General features: G+C 49.5%; 2 protein-coding genes across 2 annotated transcripts in view; one reads left to right on the top strand and one right to left on the bottom strand.

Annotated features, from left to right (window-relative positions):
- The window catches only part of BOP1 (BOP1 ribosomal biogenesis factor), a 58,839-nt gene that overhangs the window by 9,908 nt on the left and 30,389 nt on the right, over positions 1-18,542 (bottom strand). The window lies entirely within an intron of this gene.
- Positions 424-18,279, top strand: SCX (scleraxis bHLH transcription factor). Its single transcript, XM_073562379.1, has 2 exons — positions 424-1,871; positions 17,842-18,279. Exons 1-2 carry the CDS (start codon positions 1,368-1,370, stop codon positions 17,878-17,880), a joined length of 543 nt encoding a protein of 180 aa, XP_073418480.1. The 5' UTR covers positions 424-1,367; the 3' UTR covers positions 17,881-18,279.

Genomic DNA, 18,542 nt, shown 5'->3' with positions numbered 1-18,542 from the left:
ACACGATGACTCTTGCGGTCCCTTCCAACTCTGACATTCTGATTGTGGTTCAAATATTGGGAAAGTTGGAGTCAAGAGGCCAAGGACTACAGGTATGGACAGACTCCTGGCACAAGTATTATCTACTGCGCTCCCTTAGGTCCACGTGCACAATCAAAGGCCAAGTATAATAGGAACCACAGATATCACGGATGACGGCCAACACAACTAAGGGACAGACATCCCCAAAAAGTTATCAATATTGCTGAAACTTCATCACTTCTCCAAAATAATGGCAAAATCTGAAATCTGCGGCACAGTTAGAAGCCTGCGACGGTGTAAAGGGTTAATACTGCGCTGGTTAGGAAGCACAGGCCAGTCTAGGCTGTTAAATCCCACAGCCGTCTGGGGACTCCCTTCCCCCCTCTTCCAGCTTCCGATGGAGCCCCCCTCACTCGTGTCTGCTGCCGGCTGAGGGAGGAACCAGACTCACTCTCAAGGGTCACTATAAAAAGTCAATCACAGCTGCAGCTCCGCCAGAGGGCTGCATCCACACGTGTGAGACGCCATACAGGGGAGAGAGATGGACAGAACGGCAGCAGCAGAGACACAGAGCAGGCAGTGACAGCGTGCCGTCTGGGGACAGAGGAGGCAGTGACAGCGCACCATCCGTCTGCAGTGACAGCGCACCATCCGTCCGGGGACACAGAGGAGGCAGTGACAGCGCACCATCCATTCGGGGACACAGAGGAGGCAGTGACAGCGCACCATCCGTCCAGGGACACAGAGGAGGCAGTGACAGCGCACCATCCATTCGGGGACACAGAGGAGGCAGTGACAGCGCACCATCCGTCCAGGCACACAGAGGAGGCAGTGACAGCGCACCATCCGTCTGGGGACACAGAGCAGGTAGTCACAGCGCACCATTCATCTGGGCACAGAGGAGGCAGTGACAGCGCACCATCCGTCTGCAGTGACAGCACACCATCCGTCCGGGAACACAGAGGAGAAAGTGACAGCGCACCATCCGTCTGGGGACAGAGGAGGCAGTAACAGCACACCATCCGTCCGGGGACACAGAGGAGGCAGTGACAGCGCACCATCCGTCCGAGGACATAGAGGAGGCAGTGACAGCGCACCATCCGTCCTGGGACACAGAGGACACAGTGACAGCGCACCATCCATCCTGGGACACAGAGGAGGCAGTGACAGCGCACCATCCGTCCTGGGACACAGGCAGTGACAGCGCACCATCCGTCCGAGGACACAGAGGAGGCAGTGACAGCGCACCATCCGTCCGGGGACACAGAGGACGCAGTGACAATCCGTCCATACAGTCACAGGTGGAGGCCAAGTCATCCTTCAGCATTGCTGTCCACCGCTTCAATATGTCGTTTGCGATGCTCCGCCATGCCCCGCCTGCCCGCTTTCTCTACCCGGACATCAGCATGCTCTCAGACGATGAGGACAGCAGTAGTGACAGCTCCTGCGAAAAAGGATTCCATCACTCAGGAGGTGGAAGTAAAAGGGAACATAAAAAGTGCCCGCGACTGCATCGAGAACCACGTCAGCGACATACGGCCAACGCCCGTGAGAGGGACCGGACCAACAGCGTCAACAACGCCTTCACGGCCCTGCGCACGCTCATTCCCACCGAACCCGCGGACCGCAAACTCTCCAAAATAGAGACTCTACGCCTGGCATCCAGCTACATCTCACATCTGGGAAATGTACTACTGCTTGGAGAAGCATGCGGAGACGGACAACCCTGCCACACGAGCCCCCCGTACTACCAGCATCACCCCACCACTGCCAGTCCCAAACATCTGGAGCCCGAGCACGGCCAACCTAAGCAAATCTGCACCTTCTGCCTCAGCAACCAGCGGAAACAGGTGAGAACCGATGTCAGAAGGCCTATATCGCCACCACCTGGGGGGCACACACAACCTGGGGGCTATAATACCTCCCTGAAACCATGCACATCCCAAGGTCCTGTAATTGTAACATTCAACCCCGCAGGACAACTATACATGTATATGGTGGATGGTGAGGAGGAGCGGACACTTCTAGTCCTGTCCTGTAGTGATGTATATAGTATATACCCAAGAGGACGGTGAGGAGGAGCGGACACTTCTAGTCCTGTCCTGTAATGATGTATATAGTATATACCCAGGAGGACGGTGAGGAGGAGCGGACACTTCTAGTCCTGTCCTGTAGTGATGTATACAGTATATACCCAGGAGGATGGTGAGGAGGAGCGGACACTTCTAGTCCTGTCGTGATGTATACAGTATAAACACAGGAGGACGGTGAGGAGGAGCGGACACTTCTAGTCCTGTCCTGTAGTGATGTATATAGTATATACCCAGGAGGACGGTGAGGAGGAGCGGACACTTCTAGTCCTGTCCTGTAGTGATGTATACAGTATATACCCAGGAGGACGGTGAGGAGGAGCGGACACTTCTAGTCCTGTCCTGTAGTGATGTATATAGTATATACCCAGGAGGACGGTGAGGAGGAGCGGACACTTCTAGTCCTGTCCTGTAGTGATGTATATAGTATATACCCAGGAGGACGGTGAGGAGGAGCGGACACTTCTAGTCCTGTCCTGTAGTGATGTATATAGTATATACCCAGGAGGACGGTGAGGAGGAGCGAACACTTCTAGTCCAGTCCTGTAGTGATGTATACAGTATATACCCAAGAGGACGGTGAGGAGGAGCGGACACTTCTAGTCCTGTCCTGTAGTGATGTATATAGTATATACCCAGGAGGACGGTGAGGAGGAGCGGACACTTCTAGTCCTGTCCTGTACTGATGTATATAGTTTATACCCAGGAGGATGGTGAGGAGGAGCGGACACTTCTAGTCCTGTCCTGTAGTGATATATATAGTATATACCCAGGAGGACGGTGAGGAGGAGCGGACACTTCTAGTCCTGTCCTGTAGTGATGTATATAGTATATACCCAGGAGGACGGTGAGGAGGAGCGGACACTTCTAGTCCTGTCCTGTAGTGATGTATACAGTATATACCCAGGAGGACGGTGAGGAGGAGCGGACACTTCTAGTCCTGTCCTGTAGTGATGTATATAGTATATACCCAGGAGGACGGTGAGGAGGAGCGGACACTTCTATTCCTGTCCTGTAGTGATGTATATAGTATATACCCAGGAGGACGGTGAGGAGGAGCGGACACTTCTAGTCCTGCCTGTAGTGATGTATATAGTATATACCCAGGAGGACGGTGAGGAGGAGCGAACACTTCTAGTCCAGTCCTGTAGTGATGTATATAGTATATACCCAAGAGGACGGTGAGGAGGAGCGGACACTTCTAGTCCTGTCCTGTAGTGATGTATATAGTATATACCCAGGAGGACGGTGAGGAGGAGCGAACACTTCTAGTCCAGTCCTGTAGTGATGTATACAGTATATACCCAAGAGGACGGTGAGGAGGAGCGGACACTTCTAGTCCTGTCCTGTAGTGATGTATATAGTATATACCCAGGAGGACGGTGAGGAGGAGCGGACACTTCTAGTCCTGTCCTGTACTGATGTATATAGTTTATACCCAGGAGGATGGTGAGGAGGAGCGGACACTTCTAGTCCTGTCCCGTAGTGATGTATATAGTATATACCCAGGAGGACGGTGAGGAGGAGCGGACACTTCTAGTCCTGTCCTGTAGTGATGTGTGCAGTATATACCCAGGAGGACGGTGAGGAGGAGCGGACACTTCTAGCCCTGTCCTGTAGTGATGTATATAGTATATACCCAGGAGGACGGTGAGGAGGAGCGGACACTTCTAGTCCTGTCCCGTAGTGATGTATATAGTATATACCCAGGAGGACGGTGAGGAGGAGCGGACACTTCTAGTCCTGTCCTGTAGTGATGTGTGCAGTATATACCCAGGAAGACGGTGAGGAGGAGCGGACACTTCTAGTCCTGTCCTGTAGTGATGTATATAGTATATACCCAGGAGGACGGTGAGGAGGAGCGGACACTTCTAGTCCTGTCATGTAGTGATGTATATAGTATATACCCAGGAGGACGGTGAGGAGGAGCGGACACTTCTAGTCCTGTCCTGTAGTGATGTGTGCAGTATATACCCAGGAGGACGGTGAGGAGGAGCGGACACTTCTAGCCCTGTCCTGTAGTGATGTATATAGTATATACCCAGGAGGACGGTGAGGAGGAGCGGACACTTCTAGTCCTGTCCCGTAGTGATGTATATAGTATATACCCAGGAGGACGGTGAGGAGGAGCGGACACTTCTAGTCCTGTCCTGTAGTGATGTGTGCAGTATATACCCAGGAAGACGGTGAGGAGGAGCGGACACTTCTAGTCCTGTCCTGTAGTGATGTATATAGTATATACCCAGGAGGACGGTGAGGAGGAGCGGACACTTCTAGTCCTGTCATGTAGTGATGTATATAGTATATACCCAGGAGGATGGTGAGCAGGAGCGGACACTTCTAGTCCTGTAGTGATGTATATAGTATATACCCAGGAGGACGGTGAGGAGGAGCGGACACTTCTAGTCCTGTCCTGTAGTGATGTATATAGTATATACCCAGGAGGACGGTGAGGAGGAGCGGACACTTCTAGTCCTTTCCTGTAGTGATGTATATAGTATATACCCAGGAGGACGGTGAGGAGGAGCGGACACTTCTAGTCCTGTCATGTAGTGATGTATATAGTATATACCCAGGAGGACGGTGAGGAGGAGCGGACACTTCTAGTCCTGTCCTGTAGTGATGTGTATATAGTATATACCCAGGAGGACGGTGAGGAGGAGCGGACACTTCTAGTCCTGTCCTGTACTGATGTATATAGTATATACCCAGGAGGATGGTGAGGAGGAGCGGACACTTCTAGTCCTGTCCTGTAGTGATGTGTATATAGTATATACCCAGGAGGACGGTGAGGAGGAGCGGACACTTCTAGTCCTGTCCTGTACTGATGTATATAGTATATACCCAGGAGGATGGTGAGGAGGAGTGGACACTTCTAGTCCTGTCCTGTACTGATGTATATAGTATATACCCAGGAGGATGGTGAGGAGGAGCGGACACTTCTAGTCCTGTCCTGTAGTGATGTATATAGTATATACCCAGGAGGACGGTGAGGAGGAGCGGACACTTCTAGCCCTGTCCTGTAGTGATGTATATAGTATATACCCAGGAGGACGGTGAGGAGGAGCGGACACTTCTAGTCCTGTCATGTAGTGATGTATATAGTATATACCCAGGAGGACGGTGAGGAGGAGCGGACACTTCTAGCCCTGTCCTGTAGTGATGTATATAGTATATACCCAGGAGGACGGTGAGGAGGAGCGGACACTTCTAGTCCTGTCATGTAGTGATGTATATAGTATATACCCAGGAGGATGGTGAGCAGGAGCGGACACTTCTAGTCCTGTAGTGATGTATATAGTATATACATAGGAGGACGGTGAGCAGGAGCGGACACTTCTAGTCCTGTCCTGTAGTGATGTATATAGTATATACCCAGGAGGACGGTGAGGAGGAGCGGACACTTCTAGTCCTGTCCTGTAGTGATGTATATAGTATATACCCAGGAGGACGGTGAGGAGGAGCGGACACTTCTAGTCCTGTCATGTAGTGATGTATATAGTATATACCCAGGAGGACGGTGAGGAGGAGCGGACACTTCTAGTCCTGTCCTGTAGTGATGTGTATATAGTATATACCCAGGAGGACGGTGAGGAGGAGCGGACACTTCTAGTCCTGTCCTGTAGTGATGTATATAGTATATACCCAGGAGGACGGTGAGGATGAGCGGACACTTCTAGTCCTGTCCTGTAGTGATGTATATAGTATATACCCAGGTGGACGGTGAGGAGGAGCGGACACTTCTAGTCCTGTCCTGTAGTGATGTATATAGTATATACCCAGGTGGACGGTGAGGAGGAGCAGACACTTCTAGTCCTGTCCTGTAGTGATGTATATAGTATATACCCAGGAGGACGGTGAGGAGGAACGGACACTTCTAGTCCTGTCCTGTAGTGATGTATATAGTATATACCCAGGAGGATGGTGAGGAGGAGCGGACACTTCTAGTCCTGTCCTGTAGTGATGTATATAGTATATACCCAGGTGGATGGTGAGGAGGAGCGGACACTTCTAGTCCTGTCCTGTAGTGATGTATATAGTATATACCCAGGAGGACGGTGAGGATGAGCGGACACTTCTAGTCCTGTCCTGTAGTGATGTATATAGTATATACCCAGGTGGATGGTGAGGAGGAGCGGACACTTCTAGTCCTGTCCTGTAGTGATGTATATAGTATATACCCAGGTGGATGGTGAGGAGGAGCAGACACTTCTAGTCCTGTCGTGATGTATATAGTATATACCCAGGAGGACGGTGAGGAGGAGCGGACACTTCTAGTCCTGTCCTGTAGTGATGTATACAGTATATACCCAGGAGGACGGTGAGGAGGAGCGGACACTTCTAGTCCTGTCCTGTAGTGATGTATATAGTATATACCCAGGAGGACGGTGAGGATGAGCGGACACTTCTAGTCCTGTCCTGTAGTGATGTATATAGTATATACCCAGGTGGACGGTGAGGAGGAGCGGACACTTCTAGTCCTGTCCTGTAGTGATGTATATAGTATATACCCAGGAGGATGGTGAGGAGGAGCGGACACTTCTAGTCCTGTCCTGTAGTGATGTATATAGTATATACCCAGGAGGACGGTGAGGAGGAGCGGACACTTCTAGTCCTGTCCTGTAGTGATGTATATAGTATATACCCAGGAGGATGGTGAGGAGGAGCGGACACTTCTAGTCCTGTCCTGTAGTGATGTATATAGTATATACCCAGGTGGATGGTGAGGAGGAGCAAACGCTTCTAGTCCTGTCCTGTAGTGATGTATATAGTATATACCCAGGAGGATGGTGAGGAGGAGCGGACGCTTCTAGTCCTGTCCTGTAGTGATGTATATAGTATATACCCAGGTGGATGGTGAGGAGGAGCAGACACTTCTAGTCCTGTCCTGTAGTGAAGTATATAGTCTTTTGGGGTCTGTCTCTACCCCCTTTCTATGCTGCAGTCTTTTGGGGTGTCTCTCTCCCCGCCGACATATTCCGCAGCACTTTACATTTCAGAGGGGATTTGTACAGACAATAGACATTACAGCATAACAATAATCACATAGATGATAACAGATACCAAGAGGAATGAGGGCCCTGCTCGCAAGCTTACAGTCTATGAGGAAAGAGGTAAACACGAAAGATGGGTGGTAACAGTTGCCTTGATTGTATGGACCAGCCATAATGTTAAGTGTGTAACAGTACAGACACAGAGGGCTAATGGATGCATAAAGCATGTGGGAACATGATGCGGGGAACCTGATTATGGTAAAACGTTTGGCTGTGCCACCCAGGGACAGATTAGGTTAATGTGTTGAGGCGATAGGCCAGTCTGAATAAATGAGTTTTCAGGGCACGCTTAAACTTGGGGATTGGTGACTAATCGTATTGACCTGGGAAGTGCATTCCAAAGAATTGGCGCAGCACGTGTAAAGTCTTGGAGACGGGAGTGGGAGGTTCTGATTATTGAGGATGCTAACCTCAGGTCATCAGCAGAACGGAGGGCGCGGGTAGGGTGGGATACTGAAACAAGGGAGGAGATGTAGGGTGGTGCTGAGCCATGAAGAGCTTTGTGGGTGAGGGTAATAAGTTTATACTGAATTCTGGAGTGGATAGGTAGCCAGTGTAATGACTGGCACAAGGTAGAGGCATCGGTGTAACGATTGGTGAGGAATATGATCCTGGCTGCAGCATTCAAGACAGACTGGAGGGGGGAGAGTTTGGTAAGAGGGAGACCGATTAGAAGAGAGTTACATAGTCCAGACGAGAATGAATAAGAGAAACAGTAAGAGTTTTTGCGGAGTCAAAAGTAAGAAAAGATCGAATTCTAGAAATGTTTTTGAGGTGCAGATAACAAGAGCGAGACAGTGATCGAATGTGGAGTCAAGTATGACCCTAAGACAGCGGGCCTGTTGCTGGGGAGTAATAGTGGAACCACACACGGAAATGGAAATGTTGGGTATAGGTACATTAGTAGCGGGAGGAAACACAAGGAGTTCAGTCTTTGACAGGTTCACTTTCAGATGTTGTGAGAACATGATGTTAGACACAGCGAAATGACCATATATGTTCGGACCCAATCTTCAAACAAATTCAGCACAAATAGGGTACCAACAGAAGCACGAATATAGCAAATTCAACTGTGGCGATCAATTCCGAACAAATTCGCTCATCTCTTTCTGTGATCAGCAATTTTCACAGATTCTCTGGGATTTGGGTCTGGATGGTGACTGGGAAGTTCACACTCATGAATATGCTCTCATCTAAACCCTCCATTGTAGCCCTGGCAGGATGTTGAGGGTCACTGTCCGCTGGAAGGTGAACCTACACCCCAGTCTGAAGTCTTCTGCAGCCTCTGGCAGGTTTTCCTCCTGGATTGCTCTGTGTTTAGCTCCATCCATCTTCCCATCACCTTTGACCAGCTTTTCTGCCCCTGCTGAAGAAAAGCCTCCCCACAGCAGGAGGCTGCCACGACCATGTGTGATGGTGGCGATGATGTTTTCAGGGTGATGTGCATTGTTAGTTTTCCACCAGACATAGTGTTCTATATTTAGCCCAAAAAGTAATTTATTGGTCTCATTTGACCAGGGCCCCTTCCTCCACATGCTCATTTTGTCATGGCTTTCTGCAAACTGAAAACAGGACTTAAGGCTTTCACAAATGACTTCTTCTTGCCACCCATCCATTAAGGTTAGATTTATGGAGAACACGACTAATATCTGTCTTATGGACAAATTCTCCCACCTGAGCTGTGGATCGGGGTCGCTCCCCATGACCACAGGTCTCTCGGCTGCTTCTCTAATTAACGCTCTCTTTGCTTGGGATGTCACGTGAGGTGAACACACATGTCTTGATAGGTTTTCAGTTGGGCCATACACCTTCCATTCTTGGATGATGGATTGATGCTCTGTGAAATGTTCAGTGTTTGGGCTATTTATATAATCTCTCTCTGCTTTCATCTTCTCCGCCACTTTATCCCTGACCTGTCTGGTGGGTTCCTTTGTTTTTTATGATGCTGTTTGATCCCTAATGTTCTCACACAAACCTTCAGAAAACAGCTGTAGTTATACAGAGAAGAAATCACCTAGGTGAACGCTATGTACTAATTAAGTCAGTTCTGGGGGCATCAGACTACAGGGGGCTGAATAGATATAATTATTTATATTGTTAAAATGTTTAGAAAACTCTGTATAATTTTCTTTACACGTCACAAACACTGTGTTGTATCACAAAAAATACATTAAGGCTATGTGCCCACGTAGAGTTTTTTAAACGCTCAGGAAACGGGTTCTCCTTCCCAGAAAACGCGCTTTTTTTCCGTGCATCTTTTGGACTATAGGAAATAGCCAAAAACGCAGACCTAAGCGGAAATTAATGAACATGCTGCACTTTTTACCGCTAAGCGTCTCTTTAGCGGTAAAAAACGCATCCATTGGCACAAAAAGGCCAAAATGGATTTAAATGAATGGGATGCTTCTTTTAAGCGTTTTTTATGCGGTTTGACCCCGAAAAACGCAGCAAAAACGCTTAAAAAAACGCTACGTGGGCACACAGCCTTAAGCTTACAGGTATAATGTGAAAGATGTAGAAAAGGTCACAGGGTAGGAAGACTCAAGACATTGTACCCTAGAATGACTAGAAGTGTCCGCTCCTCCTCACTGTCCTCCTGGGTATATACTATATACATCACTACAGGACAGGACTAGAAGTGACCGCTCCTCCTCACCATCCTCCTGGGTATATACTATATACATCACTACATAACAGGACTAGAAGTGTCCGCTCCTCCTCACCGTCCTCCTGGGTATATACTATATACATCACTACAGGACAGGACTAGAAGTGACCGCTCCTCCTCACTGTCCTCCTGGGTATATACTATATACATCACTACAGGACAGGACTAGAAGTGACCGCTCCTCCTCACCATCCTCCTGGGTATATACTATATACATCACTACATAACAGGACTAGAAGTGTCCGCTCCTCCTCACCGTCCTCCTGGGTATATACTATATACATTACTACAGAACAGGACTAGAAGTGTCCGCTCTTCCTCACCGTCCTCCTGGGTATATACTATATACATCACTACAGGACAGGACTAGAAGTGTCCGCTCCTCCTCACCGTCCTCCTGGGTATATACTATATACATCACTACAGGACAGGACTAGAAGTGTCCGCTCCTCCTCACCGTCCTCCTGGGTATATACTATATACATCACTACAGGATAGGGCTAGAAGTGTCCGCTCCTCCTCACCATCCTTCTGGGTATATACTATATACATTACTACAGGACAGGACTAGAAGTGTCCGCTCCTCCTCACCGTCCTCCTGGGTATATACTATATACATCACTACAGGACAGGACTAGAAGTGTCCGCTCCTCCTCACCGTCCTCCTGGGTATATACTATATACATCACTACAGGACAGGACTAGAAGTGTCCGCTCCTCCTCACCGTCCTCCTGGGTATATACTATATACATCACTACAGGATAGGGCTAGAAGTGTCCGCTCCTCCTCACCATCCTCCTGGGTATATACTATATACATCACTACAGGACAGGACTAGAAGTGTCCGCTCCTCCTCACCATCCTCCTGGGTATATACTGTATACATCACTACAGGACTAGAAGTGTCCGCTCCTCCTCACCGTCCTCCTGGGTATATACTATATACATCACTACAGGACAGGACTAGAAGTGTCCACTCCTCCTCACCGTCCTCCTGGGTATATACTATATACATCACTACAGGACAGGACTAGAAGTGTCCGCTCCTCCTCACAGTCCTCCTGGGTATATACTATATACATCACTACAGGACAGGACTAGAAGTGTCCGCTCCTCCTCACCGTCCTCCTGGGTATATACTATATACATCACTACAGGACTAGAAGTGTCCGCTCCTCCTCACCATCCTCCTGGGTATATACTATATACATCACTACAGGACAGGACTAGAAGTGTCCGCTCCTCCTCACCATCCTCCTGGGTATATACTATATACATCAGTACAGGACAGGACTAGAAGTGTCCGCTCCTCCTCACCGTCCTCCTGGGTATATACATCACTACAGGATAGGGCTAGAAGTGTCCGCTCCTCCTCACCGTCCTCCTGGGTATATACTATATACATTACTACAGGACAGGACTAGAAGTGTCCACTCCTCCTCACCGTCCTCCTGGGTATATACTATATACATCAGTACAGGGCAGGACTAGAAGTGTCCGCCCTCCTCACCGTCCTCCTGGGTATATACTATATACATCACTACAGGACAGGACTAGAAGTGTCCGCTCCTCCTCACCGTCCTCCTGGGTATATACATCACTACAGGACAGGACTAGAAGTGTCCGCTCCTCCTCACCGTCCTCCTGGGTATATACTATATACATCACTACAGGACAGGACTAGAAGTGTCCGCTCCTCCTCACCATCCTCCTGGGTATATACTATATACATCAGTACAGGGCAGGACTAGAAGTGTCCGCCCTCCTCACAGACCTCCTGGGTATATACTATATACATCACTACAGGACAGGAATAGAAGTGTCCGCTCCTCCTCACCGTCCTCCTGGGTATATACTGTATACATCACTACAGGACTAGAAGTGTCCGCTCCTCCTCACCGTCCTCCTGGGTATATACTATATACATCACTACAGGACAGGACTAGAAGTGTCCGCTCCTCCTCACCGTCCTCCTGGGTATATACATCACTACAGGACAGGACTAGAAGTGTCCGCTCCTCCTCACAGTCCTCCTGGGTATATACTATATACATCACTACAGGACAGGACTAGAAGTGTCCGCTCCTCCTCACCATCCTCCTGGGTATATACTATATACATCACTACAGGACAGGACTAGAAGTGTCCGCTCCTCCTCACCGTCCTCCTGGGTATATACTATATACATCACTACAGGACAGGACTAGAAGTGTCCGCTCCTCCTCACCGTCCTCCTGGGTATATACTATATACATCACTACAGGACAGGACTAGAAGTGTCCGCTCCTCCTCACCGTCCTCCTGGGTATATACTATATACATCACTACAGGACAGGACTAGAAGTGTCCGCTCCTCCTCACCGTCCTCCTGGGTATATACTATATACATCACTACAGGACAGGACTAGAAGTGTCCGCTCCTCCTCACCGTCCTCCTGGGTATATACTATATACATCACTACAGGACAGGACTAGAAGTGTCCGCTCCTCCTCACCGTCCTCCTGGGTATATACTATATACATCACTACAGGACAGGACAGGACTAGAAGTGTCCGCTCCTCCTCACCGTCCTCCTGGGTATATACTGTATACATCACTACAGGACTAGAAGTGTCCGCTCCTCCTCACCGTCCTCCTGGGTATATACATCACTACAGGACAGGACTAGAAGTGTCCGCTCCTCCTCACCGTCCTCCTGGGTATATACTATATACATCACTACAGGACAGGACTAGAAGTGTCCGCTCCTCCTCACCGTCCTCCTGGGTATATACTATATACATCACTACAGGACAGGACTAGAAGTGTCCGCTCCTCCTCACCGTCCTCCTGGGTATATACTATATACATCACTACAGGACAGGACTAGAAGTGTCCGCTCCTCCTCACCGTCCTCCTGGGTATATACTATATACATCAGTACAGGACAGGACTAGAAGTGTCCGCTCCTCCTCACCGTCCTCCTGGGTATATACTATATACATCAGTACAGGACAGGACTAGAAGTGTCCGCTCCTCCTCACCGTCCTCCTGGGTATATACTATATACATCACTACAGGACAGGACTAGAAGTGTCCGCTCCTCCTCACCGTCCTCCTGGGTATATACTATATACATCACTACAGGACAGGACTAGAAGTGTCCGCTCCTCCTCACCATCCTCCTGGGTATATACTATACACATCACTACAGGACAGGACTAGAAGTGTCCGCTCCTCCTCACCATCCTCCTGGGTATATACTATATACATCAGTACAGGACAGGACTAGAAGTGTCCGCTCCTCCTCACCGTCCTCCTGGGTATATACTGTATACATCACTACAGGACAGGACTAGAAGTGTCCGCTCCTCCTCACCATCCTCCTGGGTATATACTGTATACATCACTACAGGACAGGACTAGAAGTGTCCGCTCCTCCTCACCATCCTCCTGGGTATATACTATATACATCAGTACAGGACAGGACTAGAAGTGTCCGCTCCTCCTCACCATCCTCCTGGGTATATACTGTATACATCACTACAGGACAGGACTAGAAGTGTCCGCTCCTCCTCACCGTCCTCCTGGGTATATACTATATACATCAGTACAGGACAGGACTAGAAGTGTCCGCTCCTCCTCACCGTCCTCCTGGGTATATACTATATACATCACTACAGGACTAGAAGTGTCCGCTCCTGCTCACCTTCCTCCTGGGTATATACTATATACATCACTACAGGACAGGACTAGAAGTGTCCGCTCCTCCTCACCATCCTCCTGGGTATATACTATATACATCAGTACAGGACAGGACTAGAAGTGTCCGCTCCTCCTCACCGTCCTCCTGGGTATATACTGTATACATCACTACAGGACAGGACTAGAAGTGTCCGCTCCTCCTCACCGTCCTCCTGGGTATATACTATATACATCAGTACAGGACAGGACTAGAAGTGTCCGCTCCTCCTCACTGTCCTCCTGGGTATATACTATATTCCTGTATCCTGAAGTCTTATCATCCAGTCACACCTAAAGCTGCAGGATGCATGTCAGTGGAGATCAGTGCATTGTGTGAGGTCAGGCTCAACAGATTGTGCGGTGCAGGGCAATATTCCCCGACTTTGTGATCAGCGTTTGTAAACAGGATACCAACTCCAAGCAGCCACACTTCTTAGGGTATGTGCACACGCTGCGGATTCTGCTGCGGATCTGCAGTGGATTAAGCCCTGCGGATCTGCAGCAGTTTTTGCTGTGGTGTACAGTACCATTATAACCTATAGAAATCAAAAACCGCAGTGCACATGCTGCGAAATTTTCTGTGCGGATTTGCTACGGTTTCAAATTCGCAGCATGTCACTTCTTTCTGCGGAATCCACAGCGGTTTCACACCTTCTCCATTGTAGAGGTGTGAAACCGCAGGGGTAAACCGCAGGCTAATCCACAGATAAACCGCAGGTCTTTTGACCTGCAGATTTTGCTAAATCCGCGCGAAAAATTCCGCAGGTGAATCTGCAACGTGTGCATGCAGCCTTATAGCTGAGGTTTTTAATATTATCATGATTGACAGGAATGTCAGCGGCGTGGGCCAGCCCCCTCCACGTTTCTGCTCTGTCCTGAATGGTTTAACTCTCTCTTGTATTGCGACCCTCGGCCCCCATATTCCAGGTTCCTCCACGTTGCGGCTCTGTCCTGGATGGTCTAACGCTCTTGTATTGCGTCCCTCGGCCCTCCATGTTTCTGGTCTGTCCTGGATGGTGTAACGCTCGTGTATTGCCCCCCTCCACACTCCAGGTTCCTCCACGTTTCTGGTCTGTCCTGGATGGTGTAACGCTCTTGTATTGCGCCCCTCCACGTTTCTGGTCTGTCCTGGATGGCGGAAGGCTCTTGTATTGCGCCCCTCCACACTCCAGGTTCCTCCACGTTTCAGGTCTGTCCTGGATGGCGTAACGCTCTTGTATTGCGCCCCTCCACGTTTCTGGTCTGTCCTGGATGGCGGAACGCTCTTGTATTGCGCCCCTCCACACTCCAGGTTCCTCCACGTTTCTGGTCTGTCCTGGATGGTATACCGCTCTCGTATTGCGCCCCTCCACACTCCAGGTTCCTCCACATTTCTGGTCTGTCCTGGATGGCGGAAGGCTCTTGTATTGCGCCCCTCCACACTCCAGGTTCCTCCACGTTTCAGGTCTGTCCTGGATGGCGTAACGCTCTTGTATTGCGCCCCTCCACGTTTCTGGTCTGTCCTGGATGGCGGAACGCTCTTGTATTGCGCCCCTCCACACTCCAGGTGCCTCCACGTTTCTGGTCTGTCCTGGATGGTATACCGCTCTCGTATTGCGCCCCTCCACACTCCAGGTTCCTCCACATTTCTGGTCTGTCCTGGATGGCGGAAGGCTCTTGTATTGCGCCCCTCCACACTCCAGGTTCCTCCACGTTTCAGGTCTGTCCTGGATGGCGTAACGCTCTTGTATTGCGCCCCTCCACGTTTCTGGTCTGTCCTGGATGGCGGAACGCTCTTGTATTGCGCCCCTCCACACTCCAGGTTCCTCCACGTTTCTGGTCTGTCCTGGATGGCGGAACGCTCTTGTATCGCGCCCCTCCACACTCCAGGTTCCTCCACGTTTCAGGTCTGTCCTGGATGGCGTAACACTCTTGTATTGCGCCCCTCCACGTTTCTGGTCTGTCCTGGATGGCGGAACGCTCTTGTATTGCGCCCCTCCACACTCCAGGTTCCTCCACGTTTCTGGTCTGTCCTGGATGGCGGAACGCTCTTGTATCGCGCCCCTCCACACTCCAGGTTCCTCCACGTTTCAGGTCTGTCCTGGATGGCGTAACACTCTTGTATTGCGCCCCTCTACACTCCAGGTTCCTCCACGTTTCTGGTCTGTCCTGGATGGTATAACGCTCTTGTATTGCGCCCCTCCACACTCCAGGTTCCTCCACGTTTCTGGTCTGTCCTGGATGGCGTAACACTCTTGTATTGCGCCCCTCCACGTTTCTGGTCTGCCCTGGATGGCGTAACGCTCTTGTATTGCGCCCCTCCACACTCCAGGTTCCTCCATGTTTCTGGTCTGTCCTGGATGGCGTAACGCTCTTGTATTGCTCCCTCCACACTCCAGGTTCCGCCACGTTGTTGCTCTGTCCTGGATGGTGTAACGCTCTATCTTGCAATGCACCCCGCAGCCCCCCGTGCCACCTCGCTCACCTCCCCCTATTACTCCTCTCGCTGCTAGCAGTTACCATTTGACAGTTTCTGATAAGGAAACTAAAATTCTTTGAAAATAATGTACACTACCGTTCAAAAGTTTGGGGTCACCCAGACAATTTTGTGTTTTCCATGAAGACTCATACTTTTATTAATCACATGAGTTGCCAAATGAATTGAGAATCTCGTCCAGACATTGACAAGGTTGGAAAAAAGATTTTTATGTGAAATAATAATTTTCTCCTTCACACTTTGCTTTCGGCACAGAATGCTCCTTTGCAGCAGTTCTAGCATTGAAGACCTTTGGCATTCTAGCAGTTAATTTGCTGCAGTAATCTGGAGAAATTTCACCCCATGCTTCCAGAAGCCCCTCCCACAAGTTGGTTTGGCTTGTTGGTCACGTTTTGCGCACCATACGGTCAAGCTGCTCCCACAACAGCTCAATGGGGTTGAGATCTGGTAACGGCGTTGGCCGCTCCATTACAGACAGAATACCAGCTGCCGGCTTCTTCCCTAAATAGTTTTTGCATAATTTGGAGGTGTGCTTTGGGTCATTGTCCTTTTATAGGATGAAATTGGCTCCAATCAAGCGCTGTCCACAGGGCATGGCGTTGCAAAATGGAGTGATAGTCTTCCTTATTCAAAATCCCTTTTAGCTTGTACAAATCTCCCACTTTACCAGCACCAAAGCAACCCCAGACCATCACATTGCCTCCACCATGCTTGACAGAAGGCGTCAGGCACTCTTCCAGCATCTTTTCAGTTGTTCTGCGCCTCACAAATGTTCTTCTGTGTGATCCAAACACCTCAAACTTGGATTCGTCTGTCCATAACACTTCTTTCCAATCTTCCTCTGTCCAATGTCTGTGTTCTTTTGCCCGTATTAATACTTTCCTTTTAATAGCCAGTCTCAGATATGGCTTTTTCTTTGCCACTCTGCCCTGAAGGCCAGCATCCCGGAGTCGCCTCTTCACTGTAGACATTGACACTGGCGTTTTGCATGTACTATTTAATGAAGCTGCCAGTTGAGGACCTGTGAGGTGTCGATTTCTCAAACTACAGACACTAATGTACTTGTCTTGTTGATCAGTTCTGCAGCGGGGCCTCCCACTTCTCTTTCTACTCTGGTTAGAGCCTGTTTGTGCTCTCCTCTGAAGGGAGTATAGTACACACCGTTGTAGGAAGTCTTCAGTTTCTTGGCAATTTCTCGCATGGAATAGCCTTCATTTCTAAGGACAAGAATAGACTGTCGAGTTTCACATGAAAGTTCTGTTTTTCTGCCTATTTTGAGAGTTTAATGGAACCAACAAATGTAATGCTGCAGATTCTAAGCTAGCTCAAAGGAAAGTCAGGTTTATAGCTTCTCTAATCAGCCAAACTGTTTTCAGCAGTGCTAACATACTTGCACAAGGGTTTTCAAGAGTATTCTAACCATCCATTAGCCTTCTTACACAGTAAGCAATCACAAAGTACCATAAGAATACTGGAGTGATGGTTGTTGGAAATGGGCCTCTATACACCTATGAAGATACTGCATTACAAATCAGACGTTTGCAGCTAGAATAGTCATTTACCACATTCACAATGTATAGAGTGTTTCTGAATGATTTAATGTTAGCTTCATTGGAAAAAACTGTGCTTTTCTTTCAAAAATAAGGAAATTTCTAAGTGACCCTCAACTTTTGAACGGTAGTGTATATATCCCGCATAAAACAAAGCGCACCCATCAGTGCAACTTTGATGCCACTCCAGGGGGTGCACAGGGGAGCTAGTCACTGGGGTCTTTCCAGGTTAACGCTTTCCTTCATTCTCTCTTTAGGGAAAAGATCGAGAGAGGAAGACTACGATCAGAACCTAATGAAGGCTGTGGGGGGCAAGGACCCCCGGTGACTCCCTGAATTCACAGTGGATGAGAGCAGTGAGCCAGGACAACACATCCAAGAAGAACGGGGCAGATGCATCCCAAATCCAGGGATCAACAGATGAGATGCCGAGCCTCCTTTCCGAGGGTTCCATCTTGGAAGGAGGAGCCTGTGGAAGGCAGTGGGGGTTGCACACAGGCCACCAAGTGGCAAATGTCAGCCGTGGACAAGACCAATGGTTGCGCTCTATGGTGGTCACCACAGAACACTCATCCTACCGCCCGATAATCCTGGAGGGTCACTGTTCGGAGACCCGCGGCCCGCGCTGTGGCCCATACCAGACTTTAGGACTGGTGTACTGTCCATTGCCTCAATAAAGAGATGTTGTCTATTTATACGACCGATGCGGTCTGTGTCACAGCGGAGGACCCCCTACATGCAGATATGGGGGCGGCCCGAGGATACCCACAGGCAAAAAATGGGGGGGGGGAGGACTTGAGAATCGAGGGCACCCTTTTTGCCCACTGCTAGATATGAGAGAGGGAGGGTGGGAGCTACCCAGAGGATCCCGCCCCGCCACAGGCAGTTAAGGGGGGGGGGGGGGGGGAGGAGGCGACATCCAAGGATCCACCTCACATGCAGATAAGGGGGCAGCCTG

This window comes from Dendrobates tinctorius, unplaced genomic scaffold (assembly GCF_039654945.1).
Source record: "Dendrobates tinctorius isolate UK_male_01 unplaced genomic scaffold, ASM3965494v1 ptg000349l, whole genome shotgun sequence".
NCBI classification, from domain to species: domain Eukaryota; kingdom Metazoa; phylum Chordata; class Amphibia; order Anura; family Dendrobatidae; genus Dendrobates; species Dendrobates tinctorius.
This window is presented reverse-complemented; position numbering and strand designations above follow the sequence as displayed.